The sequence below is a fragment of the Lichenostomus cassidix genome, chromosome 23 (genome assembly GCF_008360975.1).
Source record: "Lichenostomus cassidix isolate B80296 chromosome 23, HeHo_3.0, whole genome shotgun sequence".
NCBI lineage: Eukaryota > Metazoa > Chordata > Aves > Passeriformes > Meliphagidae > Lichenostomus > Lichenostomus cassidix.
In genome coordinates, this window is record NC_139503.1 from 1,764,048 (window position 1) to 1,787,896 (window position 23,849).

At 50.5% G+C, this 23,849-nt stretch overlaps 2 protein-coding genes across 3 annotated transcripts; both read left to right on the forward strand.

The window, feature by feature from the left end:
- Positions 1-3: 3 nt before the first annotated feature.
- BSDC1 (BSD domain containing 1) lies at positions 4-6,720 on the forward strand. Its single transcript, XM_085081192.1, has 11 exons — positions 4-48; positions 605-665; positions 1,218-1,334; positions 1,932-2,102; positions 2,207-2,261; positions 2,574-2,689; positions 2,871-2,939; positions 3,087-3,168; positions 3,613-4,152; positions 4,631-4,734; positions 5,004-6,720. Exons 1-11 carry the CDS (start codon positions 38-40, stop codon positions 5,034-5,036), a joined length of 1,359 nt encoding a protein of 452 aa, XP_084937318.1. The 5' UTR covers positions 4-37; the 3' UTR covers positions 5,037-6,720.
- An 819-nt stretch (positions 6,721-7,539) lies between these two features.
- Positions 7,540-23,092, forward strand: KPNA6 (karyopherin subunit alpha 6). Of its 2 annotated transcripts, none has more exons than XM_085081555.1 (14): positions 7,540-7,634; positions 13,855-14,057; positions 14,706-14,801; positions 15,443-15,542; positions 15,831-15,925; positions 16,890-17,021; positions 17,216-17,304; positions 17,936-18,035; positions 18,893-19,056; positions 19,529-19,607; positions 19,691-19,816; positions 20,398-20,525; positions 21,031-21,209; positions 22,010-23,092. In XM_085081555.1, exons 1-14 carry the CDS (start codon positions 7,631-7,633, stop codon positions 22,192-22,194), a joined length of 1,680 nt encoding a protein of 559 aa, XP_084937681.1. In that variant the 5' UTR covers positions 7,540-7,630; the 3' UTR covers positions 22,195-23,092. The 2 variants fall into 2 exon arrangements, with proteins under 2 accessions (XP_084937681.1, XP_084937682.1); XM_085081556.1 differs by having other exon boundaries at positions 13,855-13,964.
- The last annotated feature ends 757 nt before the right edge of the window (positions 23,093-23,849 follow it).

The window sequence follows — 23,849 nt, forward strand, 5'->3', positions numbered from 1 at the left end:
AGGGGTCGGTAAATATTGGTGACGTCACACCGCCAAGATGGCGGAGGGGTGAGAGGGGCACGGCCGGGGGCGGCGGGACGGGGTCGGGATCGGAACGGGAACGGGATCGGAACGGGGATCGGGGGTGCCTCGGGCAGCGGGGCGCGGCCGGGATTCGGGGGGTGGAATCCGGGGTCGGGATCTGGGGCTGGGATCTGGGGCTGAATTTGGGCTCGGGGGCTGGATCTGGGGCTGGGATCTGTCTTTGGGATTGGGATCGGGGATTTAACCGGGGATCTGAGGCCTGGGGTCTGGGTTTGGAGTCAGAATCTAAGATCTGGATCTGCAGCCGGGGTCAGGATCTGGGGGCTGAATTTGGGATCGGGGTCTGGGATGTATGTATGGGATTTGGATCGGGGATCTGAGGTCTGGGATCTGGCTTGGGAGTCAGAATCGAGATCTGGGTCCGCAGCCTGGGTCTGGATCTGGGGTGTGGGTTTGAGATCTGGACTGTGGGGTTTGGGGGCTCTGCTGGGATCCTGCTCTGGGGTCGGGATATAGGGTCAGGGTCTGGGTCTGGGCTCCGCGTGTGTGTCGCCGTGTCCTGACGCCGTGTCCCGCGCAGGGAGGACGGGGGCTGGTGGCGGAGCTGGCTCCAGCAGAGCTACCAGGCCGTCAAGGAGAAGGTGGGAACCGGCGGGATCGGGCGGGACCGGGCGGGCAGGAGCTGCCAGAGCCGCGCCGGGGCCATGGCAGGGCTTGGGGAACACCGGCTGGCATCCCTCTGGTGCCCAGCGAGCCGGGAGGGGTCTTCCCACAGAGGGATTGGGATGGGTTTGCTGGGGATCCTCTGGCTCAGGGAGCGCTGGGTCATGTTGGTCTCTGTCATGTGAAAATCACCCCACGAGCATGGAGGGTTGTGCTTCCAGCATGGCTTTGTGATGTGTAATTTCCTGCCTGTGACGGCATTGCCGGTGCTAATTATACACAAAACTTAAAACCAGGCTTTTCTCAAGCTGTGTTTTTCTCTTCTTGGCTTAAAAACCTCCTGGAATGTGTTTGGGCACAGCAAATGCTGTTGTTATTCAGGTTATTCTGGTCTTACGCATTGCCCGGGTTGGGGTGAGGGCTCAGCTGGGCTGCACTCTCACACCTGAGTTTTTCTAATGTTCTGGGAATGATCGTGGCTTTGTTGGAGAACCAAAAGCCTGGACAGTCCATCTGTTGTCTTCCTGCAGTCCACAGAGGCTTTGGAATTCATGAAACGGGACCTGGCTGAGTTCACTCAGGTGGTGCAGCATGACACAGCCTGCACCATCGCCGCCACGGCCAGCGTGGTCAAGGACAAGCTGGCAGTGAGTAGGGGCTGGGAGAGCTTAAAGATCATCCAGTGCCACCCCCTGCCATGGGCAGGGACAGCTCCCACTGTCCCAGGCTGCTCCAAGCCCTGTCCAACCTGGCCTGGAACATTTCCAGGGATTGGGCAGCCACAGCTCCTCTGGGAATTCCATCCCACTACCCTCACAGGGCAGAATTCCTTCCCAAATCCCATCTAGCCCTGTCTTCCTTCAGCTTAAAGCCATTCCCTCTTGTCCTATCACTGCATGCCCTTGCAGAGGAGCAGAGGAAGGTTCCCTGTGGTTCCCTCATGCTGCGCAGATGGGACACTGGCAGTGTCACTGTGGGGTGACACCAGCTCTCCACACAAGCTGTGAGCCTCAGCCCTGCCCAGCTGCTGCTGGGACAGTCCCACCTCAGACCAGCCAGCCCCAAATCTGGCTGTGTCCATCCCACAAACCTGTCACAAATCCTGCCTTCCCAAGCTGCCTCCCACCACACCTTCCCAGCCCAGTCACCTCCATAGCAATTTCCCAAAGAGCTCCTGCTTCCTTAAGGATCCTTCCCAGAAATTCTGGGGTGTTACTGACACTGTGCTGCTCCTTCCCTTGCAGAGGACGGAAGGTTCCTCAGGTGCCACCGAGAAGGTGAGGAAGGGGCTGTCAGACTTCCTGGGGGTCATCTCAGACACCTTTGCTCCCTCACCGGACAAGACCATCGACTGTGACGTTATAACACTGATGGCAACACCCTCAGGTACCACCGAGCCCTACGACAGTGCCAAGGTGAGTGTCCCACTGCTGGGGGGAGCTCTGGAGGTGGAATCCTGAGCCCTGTGCCTGTCCTGCTGTCCCTGTCCCTGACAGCTGTCCCTGTGTGTCTCCTGCAGGCTCGTCTCTACAGCCTCCAGTCTGACCCAGCCACCTACTGCAATGAGCCTGACGGTATGGGAGAGTGCAGGGGGGTCCAGGGTGCTGCTCCTGGGGGATGTGGGGATCACCTGGAATTCCCTAAAGCTGTGATAGGGGCCAGCTACAGAGAGCAGATCTGGCTGTTGCATCAAGGACCAGCTTAGGCTGAATTTACTGGCCCAGTTGAAATTGGTGCCACGTGGCCTTGTGCTGGCAGAGGAGCTGTGATACTCTGAGGGCTCTGTGTCTCCTCCTTTGCCCCAGCATCTTCCCAATGAAACTCCCCCAAACTCTTCCTGCCTGGTTTGTGCCCAGGATTGTTATCCCTGTGCTTGTCCCACACAGGCCCTGCTGAGCTGCTCGAGGCCTGGCTTGCTCAGTTCAACCTGGAGGAGAAGAAAGGGGAGATTGCAGAGCTGCTGGCAACCAGCCCTTCCATCCGGGCACTCTACACCAAAATGGTGAGGCCCTGCCTGGGCAATTCCTGACTTGGGGAATGCTGGTGTTGATAGGAAAACAGCTGTGGTTGCATGGTAAACTGTGGTAAAATGGCTGCAATAAAGTGATAACTGTGAGTTTTGGGGGGAGAGAGTGGCACAGCAGCTCTCAGCTCTCCCTCAGAGTGGCTCATCCCTTTCCCAGGTCCCTGTGGCTGTTTCCCACTCGGAGTTCTGGCAGCGTTACTTCTACAAAGTGCATCGCCTGGAGCAGGTGGGTCAGGCTGGGGGGCTCCCTGGGGGTGCTTTTCCTGGGAATACAGGGATCTGGGCTGCCTTCCTGGTGTCAGTGATGCCGAAATGCCTGGGGGCAGAAAGGGATTGGGGCTGTGAGTGGCTGCTGAGGTTGAATTCCCTGCAGGATGAAGCCCGGAGGGAAGCTCTGAAGCAGCGAGCGGAGCAGAGCATGCACCAAGAGGAGCCAGGCTGGGAGGAGGATGAAGGTGGGTCGGGTTTTGGGGCTCTGGGAGACTTTGTGGAGAGCTCATCGTCCTCCTCACTCCTACAAATCACAAGGGGCAGTGAAGGGGCAGCTCTGATCTGCTCTCTGTGACCAATGATAGGATCTAAGGGAATGGCTTGAGCTGTGCCAGGGTGGTTTAGGTTGGATATCAGGAAAATGCTCTTCCCCCAGAGGGTGGCAGGGCACTACCCAGGCTCCCCAGGGAATCTGGCAGCCCCAAAGCTGCCAAAGCTCCAGGACAACACTCAGGGAGGCACAGGGTGGGGTTGTTGGGGTGTCTGTGCAGTGCCAGGAGTTGGACTCAATGATCCCAGCAGGTCCCTCCCAGCTCAGGACATTCCTTGATTGTATGAAATCCAGCTCCCAGCCCAGCTGCTGCTGCACTTGCTGAAACATCTCTCGCTTCTCTTCTGCCTCCCTACAGAGGAGTTCTTGGGGATGTCCCCCCTGCCTTGTGCAAACATCACATTTCCAGGAGCAGCACAGAAAGAACCTGCCCCGGCAGCCCCGGAGGGAAACCACCCCACTGCTCCCAAGGGCCCCTCGGGGGAGAGCTGGGCTGTGCTGCCCCCAGAGCTGGTCCCAGTGGAGCAGAGCCCCTCGGAGAGCAGCGAGAGCGTGTCCCTTGTGACTCAGATTGCAAACCCTGCCTCTGTGCCTGCCACCCAGCTACAGACTGCAGCGCCGCCCGCGGGCACCGGGGACCTCTCCCAGAGGCTGGTGGAGGCCACTTTGGAAGAGCAGAGCTCCCTGCCAAAGCCCTCAGAAGCTGCTCAGCCTTCTGCACCTGCCGAGGAATCAGCAGCATCCTCGGAGCCGGCGGCTGGAGCAGAGCTTGGAGAGCTGGAGAGCAAAGGGCAGGGCAGGACAGAGACTCTGAGGGAGGAAGGGCCCACGGATCTGCGAGTCTTCGAGCTCAACTCGGATAGTGGGAAATCCACGCCCTCCAACAACGGCAAGAAAGGTTAGTGTGGAGCCACACAGGGCTGGGAACCTGCTGGGAGGGACAGCTTTTGGGGAAAGGGCTCTGGGTTTATGGTGGTGGGGGAGAGGAAAGGGATTTGGCCAAAGTCCGCCAGGGAGGGGAGATCCTAATGGCTGAAATTGAAGGGGAAGTAAATCCTTACGCTGTTGGTCACATCAGGTAGTGACAATCTGCTCTCAGCAGGCAGCTGGGCTGGTGCTGGGACAGTGACAATCCCCCATATCCAAGTCCCTCCTTACCTGCTGCATTTTCTGTGTGACTGGAACCTGACACATCCCAGTTCTCCCAGGCTAGAGGAGAAAAGGTTTCATCATCTTCCTTTCCCACTTGTTCTGAACCAGCCCTGGCTGTGAGGGAAGCAAGCACAGTCCATCCCATCTCTGTCAGGGAGCTGTTCTTGGGAATGTGGAGGTTTTCCCTGGGAATTCTGCATCTTTGGGGATGTTTGTGCTTCCAGGCTCCAGCACAGATATCAGCGAGGACTGGGAAAAGGACTTTGATTTGGACATGACTGAAGAGGAGGTGCAGCTGGCGCTCTCCAAGGTGGAAATGTCTGGGGAGGTGAGTCAGGGGAGGCAAAACTGCCCCCCAAAAGTATCATCAACCCTTTGGGGTGATGCTGTATGAGCAGAGAGGGTGGGATGAGTGTGCTGAGGTTTCCCAAGGGGATCAGAGCAGGCAAATCCATGTTGGGAAGGTGTGGGAGCGTGAGGATATATCAGGTTTTGTGCTAACTCAGGTGCCCTGGGCAATAAAAGCTGTTCAGTTAGAAACAAACTGTTGAAAACAGCTCAGAAACAGTTCAGAAACAAACTTCCTCCTGTTTGCAGCTGGAAGATGAAGAGTGGGAAGACTGGGAATAAAGCAGCTGCTTCCAGTGTGTGTCACAGGCTCATTTCCACCATCGAATGTGAATTCAATCACGGACCGGCTGTTCCTTTGTGTGTGACTGTGCTGGGGATTGCAGTTCCAGCCTGGAGGAGTTCCATTCCTGCTAAAACCTGTGGGCAACTCAAGTGACCCCTTCAGATCCAGGAGGAGGAAGCAGGAGGTCACTGGCACACGGGAGCCTGACTTCTCCAGAGGTCCTAGAGACTGGCCAAGCCAAAACTGACCCCGGTGTGTGGGGAAGAGGCAGAGTGAGGGGTCCCTGGGGCCAGCTGGGCACTCAGACCCCTGCCAGGTGTGCTGGGGGCTGCCAGGCTGCCCCAGATGGCTCCTTCCTTGCTTGTGTGTGCACGTGTAACCTTCAGCTGAGATGCTCCTGGGTGTGGCTGTGCCTGCTCTGCTCGCTGCTCCTCACTTCCCACCCGGAAAGCAACACCCAGGGAGGGCCTGGGGGCTGGAGGTGTTGCAGATAAAGGCACTTGGCTCGTGGCTTTGACCCTGGAAGGAGCCAAACCCCCTGCCAAACCCTGAGCTTCTGCCTGGCTTTTTGTCTTGGAAGCTTTTTCTCATGGAAACTCCAGTTTCCAACAGTTCCTCGAAGAGCCAAGGCTTGCTGCTCCCCCCTTTTCAGCTGCACCACCTTTCTGCACTGGGTTTTGTGTCTTGCTAGTTAAATTCTCCAAGCAAAATCCTTGTGGCTTGCTCTGACTTGAGCCCTGCTGGGCTGGCAGTGCTTTGGGTCACCTGGGACCAGAACCCCTCATTGAGGTGCTCAGTTCAGCCCTTGCAAAGCCCCTGCCTGACCCACTGACCACTTCAACCTCTGCTTGGCTGTTCCCTCTCCCAGCCTGGGGGGAGGCAGAGGCTCCCAAAAGTGGGTGGTGGTCCTTGTTGGCTGAGGCTGTCCCCATCTGAGCCCTGTCCCACCCATGCCAGGCCCTGCAGCCACCACGAGCTTCACTGTGCTCACTTGGGTTCCTTCACTTAAGCCCCCATGACTGCTTGCACCGCTTCCTTCAGCCCCACAGCCTCTTTTTGGGGCAGTTTCCTTGTCATGACACAAGATGTTGCTAATGCAGTTATCTCGAGGGGACAGGGTTATCCCTCGCTGCTCTCCCTGGCCTTTGGGGTGATGAGGTGACACGTTCTGCCTTTGTCCTGCCCTTTCCAGGGCTGCTCCACTGGGGCTGGGGTTTTTCTGCTGGCTTTGGACACCACTAACTGAGGTGCACTTGGAAGAGTTGGGGTTCTGGGGTTGGTTTGTCCTTCTTTGGGGTTCCTCGTGGTGAGAGCATCCCTGGGGACAGCTCTGCTCCTGCCTGGGGTGTGGTGAGTCCAGCAGAGCCTCACCTTGTCCTGGCTCAGATTGTGGTGGGCAGGGGACACCAGTGGGGACCTGGGGCTGCTGTGAGTCCCAGCTGGTCCCACAGCAGAGCTCGAGGGTGCAGCATCTGTGTCACTTTCTTTTCTTCTTTAGTCGAATTAACCGTTGGGTTGGTTGTGCAATATTCTCTGTTCTATTCCGCATCTCCCTGAGCCTTTTCTAGCTGGGGTGACAAACCAGGAACAATTCTAACAGCTGGTAGTTTTGTAACGATGACTTTCTCCAAACCTTTTACAGACTTGCAGTTAACAGCAATTAAAGGAATTCTCAGAGTCTCTGCCTGTCCTGCCTGTTCTCATTTCCTCTAGGATTGGGATGACAATTTTTTCTTTCCTCCCACTTCCCTCAGGAGAGGGAAAAGGGATTCCCACTGCCTTAGTCTCCTCAAAGCTCTGTCCCCCACTTTTCAGGGCTTTGAGTGACCCCACAAAACTGCCCAGTGGGACTCAGACCATCTCTGCCTGGCAAATCACCCATGAGCCTGGATGGATGGAAAGCACCATCCCACAGTCCCGTCCAGCTTGGGATATTCCATGATCCTGTGACACCACTGGGCTGCTGGCACTGGGACTCACAGAGTGACAGATTTTGTCCCCAGGGTTCCTTCCAGCCTGGCACCATTCCCAAGGGATGCTCCTTGTGGGGAATCCTGGGTTCTACCAGCTCTTCTTCCCTCTGCAGCCAAATGAATGGGAATGGGACACGAATGAGGGAGTGGGACTGGACTGCTGGGGCACGAGTGACAAGTGACACGAGCGTTGGGACACGAGTGAAGGGACACGAGTGACAGGAGAGAGGTGACAGGGCACAAGGGACATGGTATGGGTAAGAGAACACGAGTGATGGGACACAAATGACAGAACACGGGTGGCGGAACACGAATGATGGGACACGAGTGACAACACAAGTGACAGGACAGAGGTTACAGGACCCGAGTGACAGAACAGAAGTGACAGGACCCGAGTGACAACTCGACTGACAGGACAGAAGTGACAACACGAGTGACAGGGCACGACCCCCGCTGCAGTTCCGCCCCCAGCCGCTGGAGGCGCCCGCCCGCCCCGCCCGCCGCTCCGCGCGCCCAGCTTTGGCCCCTCGCGCTCGCCGTCCGGCCCGCGCCCCGCCCGCCGCCGCCATATTTTGGCCGCCGCCGCCGCCACCGGAGCCACCGCCGCAGCCGCCGCGATGGGTGAGGGCCGTGAGGGGCGGGCGCTGCTCACGGGGCTCCGGGCGCGGCCGGGGAGACGGGCCGGGGCGGGTGGAGCTGCGCCGGGGCCGGGCAGAGCGCACAGCCCGCCCGCCCCGCGCTGCCGCCGCCCTCGCCGCTCCCCGGCGTGCCGGGCGCTCCGGGCTGAGGGCGGCGGGCCCGGCGCGGCCGCTGAGTCATGCCGGGGCTCTGCCGGGGCTCTGGGGGCGCGGGGAGCCTGCGGGGGGCTGTGGGTCAGGCCGGGCCGGGGCTGTGCCCGCTGAGGGCTGTGGGGAGCTGCGGGGTGGGGCGGGAGCTGCGGGTCGGTGCTGAGATACCCACGGTGGGGTGTTGGTGGTGAAACACCCGGGTTTTGGGGTGTCAGGCTCCGTTTTTGGGGTGTCAGGCTCCGTTTTTAGGGTGTCAGGGCTGTAAGTTTGGTGTATTTCGGGCTGTTCCTGCTGCGGACACCCTAAAGCCTCACTAGGCTGTGACATTTCTACTTCATTTAAATCCTGCTTGATTTAAATTCTGAGCTCTCCCAGAGGTCAGGGGTTCAAGTGAGAACCTAACTAACCTCCTCGCCGTTCTAAGAACCCGGCAGGGCTTTGCTTATTGTGACTTGTATAAAATTAAACCCGCAGCCTTCAATGTCACCGCGCACGTGCTGGGCTGTCCCTGTGTCACCGCGGGTGACATGGCACTGCTGGGAAGGAGTGGAGGCTGTGGCAGGGAGGTCTCTGTCACCTGCAAATAAACCACAGCTCGGTGTTGCCCCTTCCAAAGGTGTTTTAATTCCGACAGGCTTTTGTTTTGGTGTAGCTGATGGGGAAAGTCGCAGCTCGGGGAGGAGAGGTGACTTTTTTTTGAGGATTCCTCAAAATTTTCCCTGTAGGAAGACAGGGTTTGGAAGGAAGAGGTGGAAAAGCCAAGCCTGTGGCAGCTGTGTTTAATCCTTAATCCCACAGGATCCTTGCTCTGCTTTAAGGAAAAGTGTTGCCATTTCCCGCCTGCCAGGTTGTTTTTTAACCACAGCTGCTTCAGAAGCTTAATGGTTTTAAAGTGACAGGGAGTTGGGAAGTATTGGGAAGAAATTCTTCCCTGTGAGGGGATGAGATGGATATTCCAGGGAAGCTGTGGCTGTCCCATCCCTGGAATTATCCCAGGCCAGGTTGGACGGGGCTGGCAGTAACCTGGGATAGTTGAAGGTGTCCCTACCCATGGCAGGGGTGGGACTGGATGAGCTTTAAGCACCTTCCAACCCAAACCATTCTGGGATTCTGTGAAGCTTTGAAAATGCCCTTTGAGGTGGGATCTGGCTTGTCACCATCTCGTCAGGAGCTTTTCTGCCTCCTCCAAACGCTGCTGTGATGTTCCAGGAGAAGTCAGTGACCACATCTGCGTGTGGCTGCTGCACCTCCCAGCCCTGAGCAGCTTTGAAAGCTTAATTTGTAGCTTGAGATGTAAAACCTGGACTGGCAGCTTTGAGGAGAAAAATGTCCTGGGGCATGGTGTGAATGTCTGGAAGGTTTTGGAGCAGTTTTATGTGGAGATGAGGAGTTTGTGCACAGGAGGTTCCCATCCTTCCCACTACTGCAAGGGTTCAATATCCCCCTCGTTTGAATTATCCTCGTGTCACTTCTTTATTTTAAAATTAATTAAGGCTGTTTTCATTGTCTTTAAGTTAATGGTGTTGCTGGAAATTGCCATCAGTTCATTCCTCTTTTGCCATGCAAACGACGTCTTTAAATGCCTTTTTAGTGCTTTTTAACCCACGGAGCAGAACGTAATGCTCAATTCTGAATAAAACCCCCGTGCCCTGATGAATTTAACAGTTAATTGGCTGTTTTGCTTTGTTTGCTTTACTTCGGGAGAGCAAACATGAACTTTGTCAAGGGGGAGAGTTTGATCGTGAAAATCCTGCAAGAGTGAAAGTCCTGATTCCTTCAGGCTTTCAGTTCTGGGGCTGCTGAGGGCCAGATAAATCTGCTTAGCAAATCACACAGTCCTGCTTGTTTCTGAGGCAAGGCACATGTTGGAAAGGATGGATTTGTTGGAATTTTAGATCCCTCTGAGTGTTTCTGGTCGGTTTGAACCTGTAACTCTCACGGGTCAGGTTGGAGTTGATTCGAAGTTAATCCCTGTTTTTGGGACTGTTCTAAAGGACTCTCAGGTGACACTCGTGCTTAATCAACCCATTTTTAAAGGAAATCTGAAGGTTCAGAGTAGATAAACCGGGTCGAAGAGGACTTAAAGCCCTCAAATTTTGGGGTGAAAAGATCAGATCAGGAGGAGGCAGCATTGGGAACCGGCCTGAGGAGTTGATGGATTCTTTTCCCATCAGGGTGAGGACATCCCAAAAGGATCCCAAATCTCATCCTGACCCTCAGGAACGAGGAGCAAACGCTGCTTGCCTGTGAATTTCCCCCAAAGAGCATTTTTGCCTCTCCCTTCCCCCTCCCAGCGCTGCACATTCCAGCAGTGATATCACATCCCTGGCTCTCGGGAGCTGAACCAGAGGGAACGAGCCAAATAGCTGCGGGGATCAGGGATTTACCAGCACAGCGTGTCCCGGAGCTCTGCCCGCTTCGGGACAGGGACAGGGGACAAGGGACAGGGCCGGGCTGCTCCAGGACAGCTCTGCAAGAGCCTCTGGGGGAGCTGGGTTGGGGCAGAAATTCCAATAACCCCTGGGAGAAGATCAAAGCAAACGTGCAGAGTTGCCCGAGTGGCAGCACAGCAGAATTCAGCCACTTTTCCACCAGGTTGAACCCTGGGAACAGCCCAGAGTGGTGATTATTTGACAGGATTTCTTGTGGAAGTTTACTCCTCTTTATCTTCCTTTGCCTGCTCTCTTCTGAGCAAACAAAGTGAATTTTTTCCTTTATTTTTTCTATTACTTTTTTCCATTAATTCACTACAAAACCTTCAGTGGTAAAAAAGAGTGGTTTTGACTGATTTCTGGTAGCAGAAATCTTTTACACAGTGTGAACAAATAATTCAACTGCTTTTATGTATTTATTGCAACCGATTCCATTTGATTTGTGTTTAAGTAGTACAGAAAATTTAGTCTTCTTTTTCTAGGCTTTCAATTCACATAATCAAGTTGTCCTGGGCACGATTTTTCTAGGAGAGTCCTCTGGAGATGTTAATTATGTTAGGAAGTGATGGGAGGTTCCTGTGGGATTTCAGGGAAGTGTAGGACGTGGAGAAACACAAGGAATAAGGTCTGTCCCGCGAAACTCAGCAGTTCACCCAATTTATTTCGCTGCTGTTTGTCTAATTTAATGGAGTTTCAATTATAAATCACCGAGTTTATACAATCCCAGGGAAATCTTGGGTGGAAAGGGCCTTTGGAGGTCACCTGCTGAGAGCTGGGAATGTCCCCAGCGGGCACTAATTGGCAGATTAGTGCTGATGAACTTCCTCAAGTGTATTTATTTACACTTGCATCATTCTCCAGCCCTTCCCTGCTGCAAAGAGCAGCTGTCACCCCTCCTGGCCAGGCTAGGTATTCACATGGAAGCTCCTCCGTGGCAGATTCCCTGTGGGAAAGGGAATTTTGGCTTTAAAAGAGCAGTGTCAGGTCTGGCAGGGTGAGACTCTGACTCAGCAGCACAACTCCCTGCAGTGACTCAGCTCTGAGGGTTTAATCAGCAGCTGAATAAAATGTTGGAAGCAGATGCTTCTTGTCGTGCAGGGAGTTGGGAAGAGGCAGGGTTGGATTCCTGATCCGGGAACATCGAGAAGCTGTTGTAGTAACAGCACTGGAATTACAGTTTTCTGCCCTAGCTGGTGTTGGCTTTGCAAGGATTTGAGTGCTCTGCTGAGCCTTCAAAGTCAAACTTTCACCCTGTTTTTCCTTTCTTTTTAAATGGCAAATACCTTCTCATCCTCCAATTTATGAGGATGAGTGTAGCGACTTGGACTAGAAATTCTTTGACAGCTGGAGGATTTTTTTTTTTTCCCCCCTCAGTGAAGCCAAAAAATCAGGAGCCAAATTTCTTCCCTCTCCTGAGGGGGTTTCCTTTGCACAGGGAATTGGAAAGGTGGTGTTCACTTCAGTTTCATCCTTAAGTCTGAAATGGAAATACTGATTTTTTTTTTTTTTAATTTCTTTTTTTGTAACTGTGGGATTCCTGAAGCAGAAGGGATTTTTTACCCAAACCAGATCAGAACTCTTTTAAATGGAGTGAACCTTGCAAGATTTGTTGTACCTGAAATGCAGCAGGTGAAGAAGAAACCTGCTCTAGCTCAGTGTCCACTGGCATTTCTGTGAAAGCAAATCTTTCCAGAGATTTTCCAAAGGGAAAATCTGTGCCTGGAGTCTCTTCCATGCATCACTCCCTTAGGAACTGAGGATTGCTTCCCCATTCCTGACAGCCCAGCTACTCCCAGAGCCCAATTAGTGGGGTTTGTGGGTTTTCCCACAGATGGGGTTGGAATTTAGGGTTGCAAGCTGCACTTGTGGGTGAATTGGATATTTTATACTGAAACAGAGTATAGAATTTGTCCTGCTGTGTTTTGTCCGTGAGTTTGGTGCTGATCCTGCATTTCTCACCTCCATTGCCACAGAAATGGGGTGGAATGTCACAAATCAGCATTCTGGTGCCATTAAGATATTGACAGAGATGATGGTCTGGGAAAAGTCAATGGGAATCATCTGCAGGGATAAACCCGTGAGAGAAAATAGGAAATTTAGTGCCAGAGAGTATTGTCAGTGATGTGACAAATCCAACCAGCCCTGAAGAGTTATCTTTGGGGTTTTCCTGCAGGGTGACAGTTCTTGATGCTTTGGGACAAAACCAAACAAACCTTAAAGGACAAGGTGCTGAGTATTCCTGGGAGTATTTCCAGCCAGAAAATTTGGCTCTTTCTCTGGTCCAGGGTGGCACAGCTGAGTTTGGAGGCAGCTGAGCTGTCATGTGTCACTTGGCTATTTATGGGACTGCCTGGTAATCCTGTGTATCCTCACTTTTCCTTCCTCCTTTTCTTCAAAACCACCTTTTAATTGGAGGCTTTGCTTTCCAAAAGGAGGATTAAGATTCTTAAATTGTTTCAATAGTTAAGCTGTCAACTCTTACTCTTCCGTGTGGCTGCATGAGCCATTAGCAGTGGGGTGGAAATACAAATAAACAATGTAATGATGGTGCTTCAATAATTTTTCTGAATTAACATCTGTATGTTATTATAGGATCAGATATAAACCCCTAAAGCCTGCAGACTTCTCTCTTGTTTGATGTTCTTTTAGGGAAACCACAGAACTGAAAGTATTTTATTTCCTCTCCCGTTAAAATGCTAATTTTTCTAGTTGTTTCCTCATTCCATAACAATGACAAGTTGGATATTTGTATTTAGTTCGTGTTTTGTCTCAGCTGGCTGTGGGTTTTTGGGTCTGACACTTCTCCAGTTGATTTTGGAAGGTCTCCAGTGTGGCTGGAGGCTGTTGATAAGTGGGACTGAAACTTTCTGTGAGCTGTGGGGCTCAGGGTGCCTCAGGTTTGAAATGGGGGGGGATAAGGAGATAACACTGCAAACTCCCACAAACTTCCACCTGCCCTGAGCAGCTGGGAGAAAATAAAAATATTTCTGAAGGAGTGACTTGGTTCAGGGTTAGCCGAGCCTCTGATGTTTATCCCAATTGCTTCCTGCCCTGAGAAAGGCACAGATGTGCAAACAATGCCAGAAATGGGAGAGTTTGGAGAGTTTTTGCCTTGGTCAAAGCAGGGGATTCCAGCTGGAGCAGTGAGGGATTGCCATCCTTCCCTGTTTCAGTTACAGCTTGGCCCTGGCTGCCTTCAGCTGTGCCAGAGAGTGTGGAGTGTCCCTTCCCTGACTGGAGGCAAACTCGGGAGGAATCAGGTTGGAATTGCTGCATTAGTCACCTCTGAAGCAGCAAAAGAAGTAGGTCAAGTCCTGAACACCTGGTGGGACACACATCCCCCACCTACAGCTCTGCTCTGGTGTTCTAAACTCAGTGCCTTCATTCTCTTGGGTTTTTGCCTTGTGAACATCTGGGGAAAAATATCCAGGTGTGGTTATGGTGTGATGATAGCAGGGAAATGAGAATTGCTGCTGAAAAGCAAAGGCGCTTTGAGTAAATCGATGTGTTTGTTGTGGTTATTCCATGCCTTATGCACATGGAGCTCCTCGGGAAGAACACACAGATAAAGGAGCAGAGAGTGACAGGAGCTCTGAGGCAGAATCCATTCTGTTTCCCCAGAAAACTATCGAATGAAGAGCTACAAGAACAAAGCCCTAAATCCCGAGGAAATGCGCCGGAGGAGGGAAGAGGAAGGGATTCAGCTGCGCAAACAGAAACGAGAGCAACAGGTAACTTTCACCTTGAGTAGGTTGTGCTCAGCCTTTACACAATCACCATTGTGCTGCTGCCTAACTGGAATCTTCAAGGATCTGTGCATTAAGGTTTGTTGGCAGTCCTTATTTTTTTCTCTCCTGTTGTAACTGAGATCTTGCTTTTCCCTCTTTCTCTGGGCCCAACTCACGTGGAGAGCTTTCCATGCACTTTGTCCTTGGGCTACTCGAGGTTTTGGTGTTTTTTTTTTTTTTTGTTCACAGATCCTTGGTTTTGAAGGTGGTGGTATTTTTTTGGTGGTGTTTTTTTAAGATATAATTAGTGAATGGGAGAAACAGAAAGAGCAAGTGAAAGTATGGCCTGCATGTATTTCTTAACCCTGAGATGTATTTCTTTTTTGGCTTGGAGGTCTCTGGAAGCACGAGGTGATTCCCAGGTGATGTGTGTGGGACTAAATATTTGCTTTATAAGTGCCTTACCCAAGCTGCTTTTTGCCCAGTTCCCCTGACTTTTGGTCAAATTCTGCTCTTGCCTGCACTAGTATCTCAGTGATTTGGGCATTTGCATATCTGCAGGCAATACTTAGCCTGTTTGTGTGCCAAAGCAATCCTGAGAGTGCAGAGCTGTTATTAATGACCATTTTATCCAGGTTATAGTCAGTCTAGGAGAGATCTTGGTTGAGGAACAAGAATATCAACTTGTGGAGCCTTTTCATCATTGCTGTCTAATCACACCCCCTGGGTTTTGTTCCCCACCAGCTGTTCAAAAGAAGGAACGTGGAGTTGATCAATGAAGATGACTCCATGTTCGACAGTCTCCTGGTGGATTCCTATGTCACCTCCACAACGGGTGGGGTAAGGAGCCTTGCCTTGGTGCCTTCAGGCACATTAAATGCTTTGGGGTGGGGAGATTCCCCCTGGAATTATCCCAGGCCAGGTAGGACAGGGCTTGGGTGGACAGACATTCCACCTGGGATGGTGGAATGGGATGATGTCAAAGATCCCTTCCAACCCAAGCCATCCTGGAATTATCTGATTGCATGGAACTGCCAAACCTCCAGTGTTTCTGTTCCCTCACTTTTGAGAATGTGTAATTTGGTGCAGGCAGCTGGAACAGCCACAAATGCATGGCTAAAATGCAGATTTTATTCTGGAGAGGAGAATTTATTCCTCTGGGGGATCCAGAGGGACACCAGTGGAACCATGAGCTCAGCCCATGCCAGGAAATCCCCATCCTGCTGCTCACTCTGGTTAATCAAGGGTTATTTCCAGCTGCATATTCAAAATTCTCTTCCAGTGTCTTCCACTTTTATCCCATTCCCCCCACCAGCATTGCAAATGTGAACTGGAAGAGTCAGCCAGGAAGTAAATGCTGTGCTGGGATCCTACATTTTTAATCTTTGGATTTCTAGCTAAGCCCAAGTCATGTCTGTGATGCCTTAAATAATCTCAATCTGAAATGGAACCATTTCTCTGTCTCCTCTGCATCTTTTCAGGAGGGTTTGATCACAGGAGAGATGGTAGAGATGCTTTTCTCAGATGACCCTGACCTACAGCTAGCAACCACTCAGAGATTCAGGAAATTACTCTCCAAAGGTAAAAATAACTCATCCCTGCCCCTGGATCTAGCAGAGCCTGCCTTGTGCAAGGGTTTGTGCTCATGGTGTTGCTGCATGAAAGCTTTTCTTTCTTTGGGGAAAGAAATCCACAATCTAGAAATGTGACAATTTATTGTATTCATGATGATTGCCAGTTGTATGAATTGTCCAGAGAATTATTCTGCCAAACTGCCCTGATGAGTTCAGTTTGAAATAATTAAATTAACACTTGAGGCTTGTTGCTCCCCTGCATGAGGTCTGTTTGACACTTGCCTTGCTGTTTCAGAGCCAAATCCTCCGATAGATGAGGTGATAAACACTCAGGGAGTGGTGGAGAGATTCGTGGAATTCCTGAAAAGAAGTGAAAATTGCACATTACAGGTAAAGGAGATTCGTGTTGGCAATTCTTCAGGGTGTGGAGCTGTTCAACCTTTGCTTAGCAATGAGAATCTGTCAGGGGAAAGTGATGTTTTGAACCCAAAAAATGCAGGTTATGTCATCTATAGGAGAAGGCAAAGGTAGTCTGTAATGCTCAGGCAAAAACAAAAAAAATCTGAATTTCACTGAATTAAATTGTTGGGAAAATACTGTCAAAAATAACCAAATTCAGCTGCAGCAGAAGAGAGTTTGGCCTTCCTGTAGCTGACATTTCTGCTGGGAGCTGCTGGAGCCAAACATGTAGGAAGAAACTGGGTGAGGAAAAAATCTCCATTGCTGGAGGCTTTTAAGTAGAGGCCAAGAAATGTTAGAAATGGGTTGGACAGTGCTGATCCTGCCTGGGGCAGAGGGAAGGCCTGGGTGGCTTCCTGAGATTCCTTCCAGCTTGGTAATAAGTCCTGGTTTTTTGGAGGGGTTAAAGAGACTTCCATACATGGAATTTGATCCAAGTTGGTGACTGCTTTCATCTTCCTCCCTGCCCTCTGGCCCCAGGAGGGGCTTAATTTCCAGAAAAGCTGGATGGAAATCAGTTTTTTAAACTAATGAAAAAGAGGCAAAAGCAGGGAGTTTCTGCTCAGCTTCCCTTGAACTCCCAGCACCTTTGGGATGTTGAAATACAGAAAAATTTCTGCTTTGTGTGTTTATGCACTGTGTGTGTTTACTTTTCTTGCTGGGAAGTGGTGGAGATGAAATGATGTGGTGGTGATATCTTCCCTTGCTCATCCTTTCAGCAGTTATGGCTCTTTCATTGCTCAAGAAAATAAAAATCCTTTGCCTACCGAGGTGTTCTCTTCCTTTCTCTCACAAAACCCTCAGAGCAGAAGCTGAAGGAATTTTAGCTAAACAGATATTGACAGATATTTTGCAGAATCAGGCTGGTTTTATTCCTGTTTGTCACTCGTTTCAGTTCGAGGCTGCCTGGGCCCTGACGAACATCGCCTCGGGGACTTCCCAACAAACCAAAATCGTCATTGAGGCTGGGGCAGTTCCCATCTTTATAGAGCTCTTAAACTCTGACTTTGAGGATGTTCAGGAACAGGTAAGGATCACTCTTAACTCTGAGGATTTTGGGGAGAGCCACACGTTAAAAATGCAGTTTTTGAGTGATCCCAACTGGCTCCAGAGCACAGATGGAATTGTTTGCCTGGAATTACAGGAAAAATGCTTTCTGTTTCTCCCTGTTTCTCCCTCTGATAGAAACTGAATGCCAAAACTGTTGCTCTTTCCTTTCAGGCTGTCTGGGCATTGGGGAACATAGCTGGAGACAGCTCTGTGTGCAGAGATTATGTCCTTAACTGCGCTATTCTCCCTCCCTTATTAATGTGAGTAGCCATGAGCACTTGCCAGAGCAGTTCTTGGAGCCCCATTGTACCACAGCAGCAGTGCTGGAGCTGTGCCCACAGATTAATTCCCTGGTGATCACTGGGAATCAAACCACTGCTAGCAGATTAATTCCCAGTTCAGGCAGGGATCTGGTGAAGGTAATGGGACTCTGTGGGTGACATTTCTTCACACTGCTCTGGGGTGAGGTGGGTGCTGATCCTTCTGGGGTCTCAGGGTGTCCTGCTCTCTGCTTGGGCTGGGGATTTTTTTGGGTTTGGAGTGGGATTGGGTCTCTCATTCCACCTCCCTCAGCGTAGTGATCATGTAGATCTGCCAGGCCTGGGCTGTCCTTGCTCAGGCAGGGATTAATCTTCATCCCATCCCTGGAAAAGTGAGGCTTTGTCACCAGTTTTGCTGTTCCTGGTGGCAGTCAGGGGTGGCTGCCTGACTCCTCATCCCACAGGACTCATGTCCTCCTCAGAGCTCAGACTCTGAGCAGTTCCTGTCCCTTTGGTGAGGACTGGGAATGTCTGCCTGGGCTCAATAGGGATTTAACATTTTAGTTTTAATTCTTTTGATTCCCTCTGCTTCTCCATCAAGGACAATAATCCCTGGTAATTCTCTCTTCAGGCTCCTTACCACGTCCACCAGGCTGACAATGACACGAAATGCTGTCTGGGCTTTGTCAAACCTGTGCAGAGGGAAGAGTCCACCTCCTGAATTTGAGAAGGTGAGGAGAAATGCCTTGCTGGCAGCCAGGTGATGGGGAGACACCCAATTAAGATGTTTATCTAGGTTATTTTGGGCTGTTGAGGAGGGCACAGGGTGAGGTTTTTCCTGCTGAGGTTGATCTGGAGGTTCAGCAATGTTTGAGGAGCTGTTTAATTTTTCCCAACCTCTTTCTTAAACAAGGGACAGGCTCAGCCTTCCCTAGAAAATGTCTCTAAGCCTTTTTGTTATAAACTCTGGAATTTTGAGACTTCAATCTATTCTAAGAACTTGAAATGCTCCAAACCAGGACTCCTGTGAGCTTCCCTTTCCAGGGAACCTAACTAAAGGCTTTTCAGGTGTCTCATTCTCCCTTGGTAGAACAAAAATGTTTTAAATCAACCTCTTTTCACTTTTTTAAACTGAAAACTCACATACCAAAGCTGAGAAGCAGTTGGAACAGCCACAAACCCTTGGCTAAAATGCAAAGAGGAAATTTATTCCTTAGGGGGAAATCTGAATTGAGTATAAATATCCGTTTATAAATGATGGAGGTTTTCAAAAGTGTGACTTGATGGTCTGAATACTGAGATATTTAGAGTTTTTAAGAGCCAGAAATGGAGCAGAACTCTTTTATAACAATGTGAGGAGCTTCCAAAGGCTGGCCTGTGAGGAAGGGATGTAATTTGAGTGCAGCAACAAAGCTGTCCAGGCAGCTTTGGACGCTGATCAGGAGCTGTGGGAAGCTGCTGACTGGCAGAAGGGCTCTGTGGCCATGCAGGGCTTGGTGTGAGCAGTCAGCACAAGCTGGAGCTGTTTGCCTGCAGGTGTGGTGGTCCTGGCCTGGTGACTAACCCTGGGTGGTGGCTGTTGTTGCAGGTGTCTCCCTGCCTGCCAGTGTTGTCCCGATTGTTGTTCAACAGTGACTCTGACCTGCTGGCAGACGCATGCTGGGCTCTGTCCTACCTGTCCGATGGTCCCAACGAGAAGATCCAGGCTGTGGTGGACTCAGGGGTGTGTCGAAGGCTGGTGGAGCTCTTAATGTGAGTATCTGGCAGTGGGAATCCATGTGGAACCCATCAGCTCTCAACATCTGTCCCCAAAAATCACAAATTTCCTGATTAAAAAAACCCTAATCCCTATAAATTGCTGGAATTTATCCCCACGACTCCCGTGGCTCAACTGCACAGACAAGTGGGAAGAACTCTTTGCCTTCCCAGATTTCCTTGATGATTGCAGAGTGTTGTGTGCTCTCAAAATTCAGATGTGCTTGTGGAAGAATTTTGAAAAAGTCAGCCTGGCTTTGTTTCTCCAGTGTCTGTATGGAAAAGGGGGTGGAGTTGGGATGGAAAGGATCAAACTGTGCTGCAGCTTTGTTTTCAGTGGCAACATGGTCAGCTTAGTGTAGGGCAGAATCCTAAGGAAATAATGCACATGGGATAATGGGGAGGGAATATTCTGAATATCCCAGCCATCTGATGGATTTGGGTTTCTCCTTGCCCGATTCTCCTGCAGGCACAATGACTACAAAGTGGCCTCTCCAGCTCTGAGAGCAGTCGGCAACATCGTGACAGGGGATGACATCCAGACCCAGGTGAGAGGAGAGGAATTCCCTGCAGGGAGCTTAGTGTCCCTGCCTGGCCCTGGTGATCTCACTTCTGCTTCCTTTCTCCCAAGGTGATTCTGAACTGCTCAGCCCTGCCTTGCCTCCTCCATTTGTTAAGCAGTCCCAAGGAATCCATCAGGAAAGAGGCCTGCTGGACCATATCCAACATCACAGCAGGGAACAGAGCACAAATACAGGTACAGGAATCCCACATTCCAAGCTCAGCATTAAGGATTTGCAGCTTTTTCCTTGCCTGACCCTTAGAGGCTGCATTTTTTTAATCTCAGCCTGCATAAATTTGCAAATTTGCTGCTCCCAGCCATCTGCCAAATGAGCTAAAAAAGAGCTTGGGAATGGCATCAGCACAGAGCAGCCTGGATTGAATCCCACAGGTTGGATCATTGGAATAAATGGAGACACAGCCATTATTTCTCCATGCTCAGTTTGACCCCTACTCCTCCATCCTCAATCCCTTTGAAGATCTGGAGCTCGTTGAGGTTTAATTATCCTTTTCCTGACCTACATAGGGAGGCAGAGCAGAGCAGAATGCTGCCAGCATTCCCACAGTATTGCTGCAATACCAGGGATTGTCTGCTCTGCTGGTTATGGAATATCTCCTGCTAATAGGATTTGGCTGAGGAACAAAACACACAAATTGCTGAAACTTGTGAAGTTCTTTGCATTGGGAAATGGAGGTCGAGGTCTCTCTCAGGTGCTGAGGAGCCTTTTGGGAGCAGAGCTGCTAATCCCAATCCCTTTCCCTGCCCTCTCTTGCCAGGCAGTCATCGATGCCAACATTTTCCCAGTGCTGATAGAAATCCTGCAGAAGGCAGAATTCCGCACGAGGAAAGAGGCAGCCTGGGCCATCACCAATGCCACGTCAGGAGGGACTCCTGAGCAGATCAGGTATTTATTCCCTGAATTCCTGGGATCTTTGCCTTGATGGGAATGGTGAGACAAAGCAGGAATTTGGAAAAATTCCACAGAGTAGCTGAGATGGAACAAGCTGAGTTGAAACTTGTGACTTCCTTCCAGGTAAGGATAATCTAGTCCCAAACTTTCTTCATCCCTCTTTGGATAGCTTAGGCTCAATGTCCAAACTTGATGACAGGTTAAATTCCAGTGGGGACTTTTTAAGCAGCATCTGGGTTTCAAAAGTGGCTCATTTTCTTAAAAAGGTTTCTGAAAAAAGAAAAAAAAAAAGAGGGGTGTGTAAAAATGGAAATAAATGGATCAAAATTAACCTTATTAATAACCTTCATTAATTAATAAGCTTTATTAATAAGTTTATATTTGAAGGTAAATTCATTCATTTCAGTTGGGCTCATTTCCTTTGCTTTCCAAGGGAGCAGAGGTGATGTTTCCCAGCTCCTGAGCACGCAGTGGATGTTGGTCCTCTCTCTCTCCCCAGGTACCTGGTAAATCTGGGCTGCATCAAGCCTCTGTGTGACCTGCTGACTGTCATGGACTCCAAGATTGTCCTGGTGGCACTGAACGGGCTGGAGAACATCCTGAGGCTGGGAGAGCAGGAAGCCAACCAGAGTGGGACTGGCATCAACCCCTACTGCAGCCTGATCGAGGAGGCCTATGGTAGGTTGGGAGTTTGGGCACTGGAGGAGTCTTCTGGCTGCTTTTCTGCTCTGTTGAGGTGTTTATTATAGTCACAAATGGCCAGTGTTTGTTCAAAAAATCTTTTCAAATTCATTTATTGAGTGATGAGAAAATACTTGGAAGTAAAAGCTCTGATCCAGGAGGAGGCCAAGCTGATAGTCATGGCTTGCACCAGGTGGGAATATTAACCAGAAGTGAGCTGAGCTAAGTAAAAAGTGACATTTCTGGGCCTAAAATTGCTCTGACTGTGCCCAGTTGATCACTGCAAATCCAGGGAGACTTTGCTTTTCTTAATTTGGTGGTGATGGATTTTTTTTTTTTAATTTTTTTTTGTCCTGCTCTCAAAGCTTTGAGGAGAAGCAAGTTCCTATTTTGGTCTGAAACTCCCCATGTGCTGCCAGTTGCCCTCTCATTACTCTGTGTGTCCTGATTCTCCCTGTAAGAATAATTCTTGGAATCCTTGAGGGTATATTGTGCATGGATGCTTTCTGTGCAGCAGTGGATTTAACTAGGGCAGCGAAAGCTGGAGGCTGCTGGGCCAGGCCCTGCTCCTTCCTCCCCCCTGCAGCCACCAAATTCCTCACAGCCAGCTGTTTCAATCCCACTGGAATCTGGGATGAACATCTGGATGAGCTAAACCTGCCAGGCAGGGATGAGATCCACAGGCAGCTCTGGAATGGTTGGATTTACTATTTGCATTTATCAGTTCTGCTCACAGAATTCTTCCAGCAAGAGTGGATTTTTTTATTTCATCACAGTTTACTTTTTCCCTCCCAAAGGTTTGGATAAGATAGAATTCCTGCAGAGCCACGAGAACCAGGAGATCTACCAGAAAGCCTTTGATCTGATCGAGCACTACTTTGGGGTGGAGGACGACGCGGCCGTGGCTCCCCAGGTGGACGAAAACCAGCAGCAATACATCTTCCAGCAACCCGAGGCCCCCATGGAAGGATTCCAGCTATAATTTTGGGAGAATCACCCCCCAAAAAAAATATAATACAGAACACCACAGACTTTTCTGGAAAGTTTGGGAGAGCAGCTGCTGGTCCTGGCTGGGGAAAGCTGGACACTCACTCCACCTTCTTTAGGAAAACAACTCTGCAAACAAAATACAAACAGCGCTTGGTCCTCGAGGAAAGAAGGGGATTTTTTTCTGCTCCTTGTTTCTTTGGGCTGCTGCTCACGAGTCTTTGGAGGCAGGAAGGACACGGAGGTGACAGGTGGCACCTCCTGGTGGCTTCTTCTTTGTGGTGGTGTCTCCCCAATGCAGTTCTTACCTCGGGTGCTCCAGCCTTGGGTTGGGTGAGGACACAGAGAGAGGAGGGAGCTGTCCTGGTCACAGTAATTCTGCAAAATGGGGGTTGATCTATTTAATTTTTTTTTTCCTTTTTTCTTTTTTTTTTTTTTTTTTTCGTTTTTGCACATGTTACTCTTTATTAAGGACTCTTAATTTACCAAGAGCAAAGTTTAGCCCTGGCCTTCCTCCTTCAGTGAATAACCCTGGTGAAGCCAGGGCCAGTTCCCTGAAAAATACTGAAAATGGACAGAAAAATGAGAAGTTCTCTCACTGCTGGGAAGTTTGGTTTTTTTTGGTTTTTTTTTCCTGCTGCTTCCCTTTGTCTAGATTTTTTCTGTTTGTTTTTTGAAGAACTGCTAGTGCTATTTCCAAGGATTTAACAAAAAAAAAAAAAAAAAAAAAGCAACAAGAGCCCAAAGATGGGAACTGGGGTGAATTTTTTGGAGCAGGAAGCACAGCTGCTGTTGCACAGGTTTGGTTTGCATTGTACTGACTGATACCAGAGCTCTGAAATGCTGAAACCCACCTTCATCTTTACTTGAAATACTTTATTTTCCATGAGAAACATGGTCTGAATTGTGGGTTTTTTCCTGCCTGGGGGTGGTTGGATGGAATGGAGGAAGATTTGGTTGGTGGGAGCTCTAGCAGCACCGGGTTTTCAGGTTTACCTCCTGCTCACAGTCGGATAAATGCACATTTTACTTCCAAAAAAATGGCAAATCTCTGTATTTTTTGTATTCTAGGTAGCTAGCTATTTCTCTAATCGGGCCGACAGAGCAAAACTATATATAAAACTTTGTGTAATTCCTGTAAATAAGCACTGTGAGGGATGCACGCCTGGAAACCAGCGGGGTTGGGTGACTTTTGTCACGATCCCGTTAAAACCGGAGGAGCAAACACCGCGTTCTGGGGTGCGGGGAGGAGAGCTGAGCCCTTCTTGTGGAACGAATAAACTGCAGCTGTGCAGGTGACCGGCTGGGCTGTGCTGTGCTGGGCTGTCCGGACTGCTCGGTGACCTTGGGGGACAGGAGGATGCTCCGCTGCCCGGTAACGGCGGGGCGCGCGGGGCATGCTGGGAGTTGTAGTCCCCGGGGCGGCCATGCGCAGGGCTGGCTGGGAGATGTAGGCCGCAGGTTCCCTTTTCCTCCTCCGTTCCCTTCCCTTCCCTCTCCCTCTCCTCCTCACTTCCCTTCCCTTTTCTCCTCCTCCTCCTCCTCTGGTTTTCCCCGTCTCTAGAGGAGCAGGGCGAGAGTTGTACTTCATAGGGCATGGTGGAGCTTGTAGGCCACAGTTTGCCTTCTTTCTCCTATCCGTCCCCCATT